Raw genomic sequence first — 9,879 nt, 5'->3', positions numbered from 1 at the left:
GTTAAACTAATCCGCATTTGCCAGAGGTCATTTAAAAGCCCATGGCTTACTCAAACACTTATGCATTGTTGCAGCTGAGTATTTGAGATTGGAGTACCTAAACCTATGGTAACCACAGGGGAAGTAATACCCTGGACCTTTGTTCTTTTTGCAGAAGTGGGAACTCTAGGACCATGAAACTGACTTCTATAGCTCTATTGTGAAATCAAACAAATTGACCAATGGCACTTTGAGAAGTATGGCAGTCAGAGGGGCAGGCAGGATCTCAGTGACTAATACAGACAGGTTTTCCTGTCTTAAGAGAAACAGATTTAATTGAAATAATTCAACAGCTTGGTTTCAACTATTTTTTTTAATTCATCTGTGAAAATACTATATTTGAAGTGAAACTAATAAAATACCAGAGAAACTGTGAGCATTGTGACTTGTTACAGCCACATAAAGCGTTTTCACCTTCATGGAGTTCAAGCCAAGATTTATGCTTATGTGCAGCAAAAAGGCAATATAAACATTTAAATCATTACATATGTGCAATCTTGGAATACAATCGTAATGGTGTCTTTAAAACCAGTGGACATAAAATCAAATGTTTACAAAGCAAAGAAGGATATATGCCTTTTTTAAAAAAGGGAAGGTCCACAAACATCTACATCGTGGATATTTTAAAAGAATTGAAAGAATAAAAATTTGCCCAACACATAAAATACCACAAAAGAGTAATCTCATTTCAAACAAATAATCCTACAAAAGCACAACCATAAATTACATTAAAATTTAACCACTGCCCTTAAAATTAAAGAATGATGCTTTAGGAAAATATGAGCATGATCCAGCCAAACTGAAGGACACTTGCATCTCACTGATTTCAATGAGAGAGAAACACATTAAATAGCATGGAAATCAATGAGGTATGAAAGTACAGAACTTTTGTTGGATTGTGTCCCATTTTTACAAAAATCTCCCCTAGCTTAAAAATCAGATGATACTTTATGTATCTCAGATTCCCGCTTGAGGCCTGATCCTGTGGGCCTGCCACCCACCTCCAGAGCACACAGACCAAGAAGGAAACATCTCCCCTCACATCAGTGCTTGGGGCAGGATCAAGCTCAGCAGCAGGCTGCTAGTGCTTCCTTCAGAGCTCCTGCTGTTCATGGCAGCATAGGTTGTGGTGGGAAGGTAGAAAAGCAGGGCTAGGCACACCTTGCGGTCTGCTGGCCTTGTAGAAGCTAAAGCAAAGGCTTGCCTGTCATGTGACTGAGAGGAGCAACGGGAACTGTTTTCTGAGAAGTGCATAAGCTCACACTGCGTCAGCACAAATGAGACTATTTAACAGCTTAAGCCAACACACAGGATCTAGAGTGATGGATGTTTCTTTGTCTTCATTGGTATCTAAATGCAGCACAAATGTGTGAACATTTCTTTCACGTGGAATCAAGCCGTAGCATCACGAACATGTCATCAAGGTAAAGTACAGGCACTTGACAGTATAATGTGCAAGGCATAACCCCTACCTATCACAGTATAAGGAAGCTTCCACAGGTGGTGAACACTGAGCTTCTAACCACCTTTGCTCCATTGTTCCTGGGTTTTTTTCCCCAAGAAAGAGCTCAGTGCCAACGTCCCGCAATTCAGCTCCTGCTGTATGAAGGCCCTCCAAAGGACTGTAAACTATAGAAATCTTTGCATAAAGAAAATGGCTATATTCTGCAATTATATCTAAGACATAAAATTCAGAACATGGTCTAGCCAAAGTTAAGCAGTGTTAAGTCTTACTTATTTCTATGTGTGAAAGTTAAACATGCATTTCACTTTTCCATTCAACCGAATGAGACTTACAAGCGTCAGCTTTGACTGGTTTGCATCCTCTGCTTTTAACTTGCCTAAACAAATCTGCATTTTTCAATACAGGTTCAGTTGTGTGACAGCTGAAAATCCCAACCCTACAAAGCACAATATTGTATTGCCATAGCAAGCGGGTACAGTTTGGTGTTGGAAAGGATACTAGCTTTTTGTGGCCTCCTGCCAAAATAGCACAAATGCTAATGGCTTCAAATACATTTGGGGGGGGGGGCGGGGAGAGCAAGAAGAGTTGGAGTAATAGTGCAATTCCAAGCTGCAGGCTACTTGAACAGAACAGGAGGACCGCTCTTGTTCCACAAGCACTCTCTAGCTGTGACAGACGAGTCCACAGAATCCTGCAACCTGCACAAGAGTACTGTAAAATCTTTGGGTTGTATCCACCAGTGACAGAAACTTTACCATCAGCTGTTGTCACTGGGTGACAACTTTTTATGTGGAATGGGCTATTAAATTATGAAAACATAAAATGGATAGTCTGCATAGTTATAAAACATTTCATTTTGTTTAAAAATTGCTGATATCACTGGAAGCAAGTCTTGAATTTTTTAAAGGTGTCCATATTGCTGAATAAGGTACAAGCTGTGGTACATAGGCTTAGCATCAGTATCAAGTAAAGATTCATAATTTGGGACAAATAGTTAAGTCTAGCATCTTGGATTGATATTCGTTTTACAGAGTATTAAACAAGTGTCCACAAGGAACAAGGAAGTAATTAAAAGGTTTGAGCATTTATGGTGCAGTATTATAGAACAAGGCACTTTTAACATGTTTTTTTCATATTCAGATCAGTAATAGTGGCAGCTAGACAAACAGATGGCTCTCTGGTGACTCCTGTCTACTATTTTTCCTCTTTTACTGACAATTTGCTACTTTCATCCAAGTAGTGTCAGGGTTAAGACTTCCTTTTGCAAGAACTGAAGAATTGGGCAAAATCATTCTGAGCCAGTTAGATCTCCAGCCATTGAAAAAAGTTGTACGCAGAGCCAAGTCATAAGAAATGAAAGTTGTGGTGCTCGGTTATTCTAACCATTAACAATTTGTCTTCTATGCAGCAGATTATCTTGTATCATATAGCTAAATGTTAGAATTTGGCTATCACAGATGCAAAAATGGCACACATGTAACACATATGTGTATATCTTATGTTATGATTGAAAGGAGACGTTAAATTGATGTATTGGACTTCTTCTGTCACAGTGGTGCGAGTACACTGAATTACAGTGCCTTTATGTCACTCCTATCTCATAAATTGGACAATTTTAAATAAAATGGATAGGTGAAAGTACTCGGGGGTGTGAGATACCCTAAACTTTACCTATAGTACATTTCCAACTTCCCATGTGCACTATAATGCATAGCTCTTTGTTATTAATAAAAAAGTAGCAGCAACCAGTAAGACTAAACCTCACAACAGCAAATACACATACTTAAATAACCCTTGTACATAGCAGAGACAGAGCATTAACTACTGTCATTCTGTAAATGCCAAGAGAACATTAAACATGTCCTGCAAAAGAGCAACATGGAATCATAGTTTGAGGGAATGGGGACAGAAGGAAAAAAGCAATGATAACCCTTCAAACAGATAGTTTTCTGACAATCGGGCCTGATTCCTACATTTCCTAAATGATATAGTAGATGCTGACAGCACTCATGGTCATAAGGGTAGGCTCCCTACTGCATTGGTAATGCACACAGAGACCCATTTCAGACTGTACTAGTATAGAAAGTACCTGTGTGACCTAGGTTATTGAGGCGATGGGCCCTTTTGTATGTTGTTACTGCAATGTGAAGCCCAAGCATATAAAAGCTACTTTTGTTGCCTGCTACAGCACTTAGGGAATACATAAATCAGATCTTAGTGGTCACCTCATTCATCTGTGGTTATGTGGTTTGGGATGATTGCAAACCTGTTTTAGCCGTATTATTGATTAATCAACATAATACAAGGAAGCCTGAAATTCATCAGCGAAGATTTTGTAGGAAGAAGAAACACGTATGTGTGGGGTTCTTACAAGTCATGTGCAATTCAGGACTTTAGGGGAAATGCAGGATCTTCGACGTTCCAGCCTGAGAATCATGTGTTCATGTTCAGGACAAAGAAAGCAATGTATCAAGCTGAAACAATGCAGTGTCAAACGGCAAATCAGCACTTTTACATAACAGGGTCAGCATTCAAAATATACATCTTTGACGTCTGAAAACTAGGAAAGAGAGAACTTCAAACTAGAGAAGTTCTTATGTAAGGCAGTCAAATATTCAACCAGTGTATACATTCATTAAATTGTGGGGGTTTTGTTTTGTTTTTTAAAAAAGCAAGCCAAGGTGCTATAGAATATGTGTGAAATATAGGCACAAAGTAGGTGCTCGACTTCATTCAATATGGAAAACGGAAGAACTAAGAAACATAGGATAAGGTGAGCAGATGGTTGGACAATTTGAATACTCTTCTGTAAAGGTGCAATATTAAGCAGTTTTGATTTTGGTTTGAAGATATACATAACCATGTCGCTTATCATCACTTATAGAACATTTCACATTTTGTATGTCATTCTAGTTCTTCCCAGTTATCAGTAAGGTTGCCTTTGCTTTGTCGCCTTATGCTAACCAACCTTCCAGCTGATCTGATGCTCCATCTTGACGTATTTCCTGAGCTTGCCAGGTTGGTGTATTTTGTGGAGCCTTTGGTTTCGTCTTCCCAACCTGACCAAGATGGATAGTCACTCAGAGTACTTCCAGCGTCGCTGAGGTTATCACTGGCAGGGATCTGTGGTGGCTCCCATCCTTCAATTTCGTCTGGCTTCCTGGACTGGATGTTCTGTTTTATCACCAAACTGTCCCAAAATCCAGCTTTCTTTTCGGATTTCACATCCTCTTTTAATTTTAAGCTTGTTCTAGGGAACAATAAAAATTTGTTCTTATTGGAACACATTTTAGGGGAAGAAAGTTTGACATATTTACTTTTAAGACAGAGGAAGACCAGAACAATTTTGTTGTTATCCTTGTATAACTGATCAAGTCTCACTAGAAATGTATTTTTATTTAAACGTTTTACATTTCTACTCTAGAAAAATGGCCAAACAGAGAATAAAATAATACAGAATTTATCAGAATGGAATACATTATTATGTATTAAACTTGTATCCTACCCTTTCTCCCAAATAAGAAAGAGAAGCTGTAGATTCCTATGTGCAACCAACATAAGTCTTACAAGGAATAGTGTTGATGATCTGTGTGTGAAAGGTAAGGTAGGCAATGCACATGTGTCTGTCATTTTGGGCTTATCTGCTCCTCTATTTGATACCATAATGAGCATATTGTTTCAATTGAAACTTACAGAATTTGCATCAGATGGTTGAAAGACAAAGACTGACTTGTGCTGATGGCCCTCAAAGAAGATTATGTACTTTGCTTCCACCCAACTGTCTTTAAAAAATCCCACTGCACTTCAGTAGATTGTCTACAATAACTGCTTTTTCTGCCCCAGGTGGATCCTTAACTTAAACAGAATCTTACAAGCTGAAAAATAATATAAATGTGACGTAAGAACTCTCTTGCCTTCTAAACTTTAAATTGTTTTTTTACCTGATTATCTTGATTCTAGCCTTAACACCTCTAGCAGCCTTGGTACTTCCATAATTTACTCCATATTTATATCACTTCCCACTCCCCATTATACATACCCTTTAGATTTTGGAGATTTACATCCTGTAAGTAACTGTTGTTCATCATCCTTATTAAATATGGATGTTACTTCCTTCCAACCTCGAAAACCTGCTCCTTGAACCTAAAAATGAGAGTTTTACAAATTAATTTAATGTATGCAAAATATAAGGTAGGTAAAGGTAAAATTTAATGTATGCAAACTATAAGGTAGGTAAAGGTAAAATTTAATGTATGCAAAATATAAGGTAGGTAAAGGACCCCTGGACAGTTAAGTCCAGTCAAAGGCAACTATGGGGTGCGATGCTCATCTCGCTTCAGGCTGATGGAGCCGGCGTTTGTCTGCAGACAGCTTTCTGGGTTATGTGGCCAACATGACTTAACCGCTTCTGGCACAATGGAACACCGTGACGGAAGCCAGAGCGCATGGAAATGCCATTTACAATATACAACACCGCTGTAGAAAATGGCACATTAAACCATAGTTTAAAAAAAAATTATGGTTTAATGCATACGTACAGTATACTAGTACATGCTGCTGAAAAGTTTTTGCTTCGTTCCTCCCACAATCCGGGCAGAACAATAATGTCAGCATGTTAGATCTCTAAAGTAACTTTGCATTAAAACTGAACAACTGCCAAACATGAACCCTCATTAGGATTCCTGCTCTCAAAGGGGATTTTTGTCTACTCTCTCTGCTCCACCAATTGTGACCCAGGGAGAATGCAAGAAAGCCTTGGCTACTAACTCAAATGATGGGACTTTGAAATGTTAAATATGCGTGTTTAACTCTCCAACACTAATCAGGAATTAGCTATGAATATTTTTGATTCATTTCTTTGCCTTAAAGAATTATGTCTTTATTTTGATCCATAATGTGGATATTTAAATGCATAGTTCCAAAATCCACATTAGGTTAATACACGTATCAGACCAACCAAGATGTCACAGAATAATGTAGAAGTTTTTGAGTTATTGATAACTCTTTATCGGGACAGCTGGCAAAATAAAGCAGGGAAGGGGAGGGAGAAAACCTCTGGCGTTGAAAGCATGGAGGCTGCATTTAGTTGCAGTCTTAAAATGGAAGGTGGGAGGTAGGAGACATTTAAATTAGGCTCTTCTAGTTGGTATGTAGGTTTCAGGTTGCACCTATGACTGCTGGAATGAAGAAATTACATCAGCTGCTCCTCCATTTTTTAAAGTAAAAAAAATAAAAACCCACCTGTTAACCAAATGTTTAAAAGTTTCTTACTGAGTTAAAGCCTATTGCCACTCATTTGCTAATCTGTTCACCGATATTATCAGGTTGAAAGTGTTGTTATAAAAGAAGGCTATAGAATGCTGCCTACTGTAATGAAACCAAGGAATTCTCAATTGTCTTTAGAGCTGATCACCTTTGCTGATAAGAGAACTCGCTTGAGGTAGTGGAAATTACCAGATTATTTTACAATAAGAAAGCTTTTACAGTGGGATAGGTTCCCTTTTTGTTTGGTCTAGAAGACAGTATGACAGAGGAGCCTGAGAGAATAGCCATTCCAGATTCCCAGCTTTCTTTTTTTAAAAAAAATAGGAAGTCTCTAGCCCTTGTAGAACCCAAGGTGCAAAGCAAAATGGGCCTAACCTGTTCGTGAGTTCTGAGAGAAATCAGCTGGCTCCCACATTTCAGTCTTTATAGCCAATGAATAGTCACAGCAATCACTGATATTTGGAGAAATATTGTGGCACATTTCAAAAATGCTACCACCCTGTATGGAGCAGAGACCTTTTTGCTTGCCCTGATTATGGCTAGAGTATGAAAGCATCTTTTCACCGTACTTGGCTTACCTTGCAACATAGCCTCCTGGAGTAGGCCAGCTAGGGCTCTTGATGCATGCCTTAAATTAACTACAGAATCCATTCTAGCTGTTCTGCAATCCATTCTATGCAGTGGCATGAATTTTCTGGAGGGGAACCACTTGGTTCTGTTCACCCCTACTTGGCTGATGACATAAAACATCAAATTTGTTGCCTTTACGGCTAAGGTTACTGAATGCACACTGAAATTCACCTCAAGCTTGGTTGCCTTCTACACTGAGGCAAATGGGGCATACCAAGAGGTTCCTCTGCTGTGAACTATTAACAGGAAGCAACCAATTGGATGTTCAACCAAACCGTGTGTGTGGTATGCTGCTGTGCAGGATTTAAGTAGCTCCATTCTACCAGCATTCTTTGTCCATTAAGTACACTCAGTCTTTATTGGTCTGCTTAGCTTGGGGGAGGGGCATGCTCTAAAGATATTTTTTACTTCCGCAAACCTCAAGGTTCCCCCATGCTTGTTGATACCTTACTCTAGCATATAGGTTGTGCTGTTTTAAACATGTTGCCATGTGGAGTGCTCCTTCTACTGTTCCAAGTCAGCTATCCATACTCCCATTCCATTCTACTGTCACCTGTCCTTGCCAAAGAGTCAACATCCATGGCCACTTTTAAGAACTGCTGAGCACTGCCCCATGAGATGAGCCACGTAACTGCAGCCTCTCAAGTAGGAACTTTCCAGTTCTGGTCTGGCTCTACCTGCTCAGGTTGGCCATTGTCTCCTGCAGGCTAGAAAGGTTTATAAAGAACTAGTCCCCCCCCCCAGCTGGGCTTTGCTTAGAGCAACAAGGCGTTCATGAACTCTATCTGGTCTTGCTCCTTCATCCTGGCTCTAAGCTTGTTCTCCAGCCCTTCCTCCTAGTTGCCTTAAGATCCTGATTGCCCTTTGGTTCTGGCTCCTAGTTCTCAGCTTCTGAGTCTCTTCAGACTGCTGCTCATGGCCCATTCAAACACTGTTCACCAACCTTTGGAGGGCTAGTGGACACATTTGAAATTTCCTGAGAGTGGTGCCAATGCCAGTTGCATAATTGCTGCCATGGGATTGTGGCATAACACATAATAGCTGCACATCTAAAAGAGCAGAGAAAGAGACAGGGCCACAAAAACGGTACTTGTATGCCCTACCACCATCAATGGGAGAAAGGAACAACTGCATTTGCTCACAGAGAGAAGCTATTTGCACCTCCCCTCTGTCCAGAATGGGGAAGGAAAGGTGCACATCCAATCCTGGAATTCAATAAAATGTGGCTATGTTTCAGGAATAGGGATGCAGTGTAGGAGATTACTAAACCAGTGTAAATGGGAACTGAGTAGGAAGAGCAAATAATATCCCATGCATTGTAGATTTCTAAGGGAATACTTAAATAATATGTGGGTGCTATTTAAGGAATTAACACGCACTCTCACGGGTGCTATTCTGGTGCCCCATAGAGTACACTATGGGAGCCTTTTAAAATCCAAATGTAAAACTTAATTTAAATTGACTTATTTCCCCTGAATGTTCAAATAATTCAATGCTACACTATATAATTTCAGCCTTATGAAGCAATATCATCATTACTATTACTAGTAGTAGCAGAAGTAGTAGAAGTAGTAGATGAGCAAGTATAATACGTTATATTGTTTTCATGACTGATCTTTCACAAGTGTGCTTGAACTGATTGTGTAGTGAAAGTCTAACTGAAGATTCTTGAGAGGCCATTTTGTCTTCTTATTTTTCAACTTCACACAGCTTCTTGGAGCAGGTTTCTACACTTTCAGTAGCCAACTTCCCAGCTCCCCAAAATAATCTTCTGCCATCAAGTAATTGTAATTTAATGAGCACAGCTTGTGAAACAAGAAATATGAACAGCTATATGTCACTGTTAAAGGAAAACAGATGAGGATGACAATTTTGATTCTACTTGTATCAGCAGTGAAATCAAGAGGCCCTGAATCATAAGGTACATCAGCTAAAAAAAATAAAAATCCAAATGCGCTGCTCAGGTTATAACATGTGCATGACAAACCTTCCCTGAAAGCATTTTGTTCGAGATAGGAGAGGGAAACAGAGGTGACTGTCATTTGGAAGGAAAAGATCCCACACAAACAATGCAGTGAATCAAATAGTAAGATTGGGGAATATTGTGAAATGAAGAATATCAAATATAGGTCATTAATATTCAGAATATTACAGAAGAACATTTCAGAATAGAACTCTGGTATCTCCAAAGAAATAGGGTTGCAATGCGATCAGGGACGTCTTAAGCATATCCGGCGCCATGGTGCAAAGATCCCTCCAGTGCCCCCCCCCCCGTTTGCCAGAGTTGTCAACCTTTTTTAAGGGGGGGGACCCCAAAGTTGTTGACTTTTTTTTAGGGAGCTGACACCAAGCTTGCACATTAACTCTAACAACAAGCCCTTAGAACAAAATAAAATGAAAAGGCAAAAGAAAATCTAATGAAGTCCTCAATTCCAAAGCAAGACTCATTCAAGACTCATAAGTTCTTCTAATTCATCCTC

At 39.4% G+C, this 9,879-nt stretch overlaps 1 protein-coding gene across 2 annotated transcripts in view; it reads right to left on the bottom strand.

Annotated features, from left to right (window-relative positions):
- Window positions 1-333: 333 nt before the first annotated feature.
- TDRP (testis development related protein) overlaps window positions 334-9,879 on the bottom strand; it is a 32,394-nt gene continuing 22,848 nt past the window's right edge. For both annotated transcript variants that reach the window (XM_083607482.1, XM_083607481.1), the window contains exons 3-4: window positions 5,544-5,647; window positions 334-4,754 (exon numbers count right to left, since the gene is read on the bottom strand). In XM_083607482.1, coding sequence (XP_083463608.1) covers window positions 4,409-4,754; window positions 5,544-5,647 — 450 coding nt within the window. In that variant the 3' untranslated portion in view covers window positions 334-4,408. The remainder of the gene's footprint in view (window positions 4,755-5,543; window positions 5,648-9,879) is intronic.

Source organism: Podarcis filfolensis (genome assembly GCF_964270895.1).
Source record: "Podarcis filfolensis genome assembly, chromosome: 3".
Classification (NCBI taxonomy): Eukaryota; Metazoa; Chordata; class Lepidosauria; order Squamata; family Lacertidae; genus Podarcis; species Podarcis filfolensis.
The sequence above is the reverse complement of the archived record's forward strand: the minus strand, read 5'-3'. Positions and strand labels throughout refer to the sequence as shown.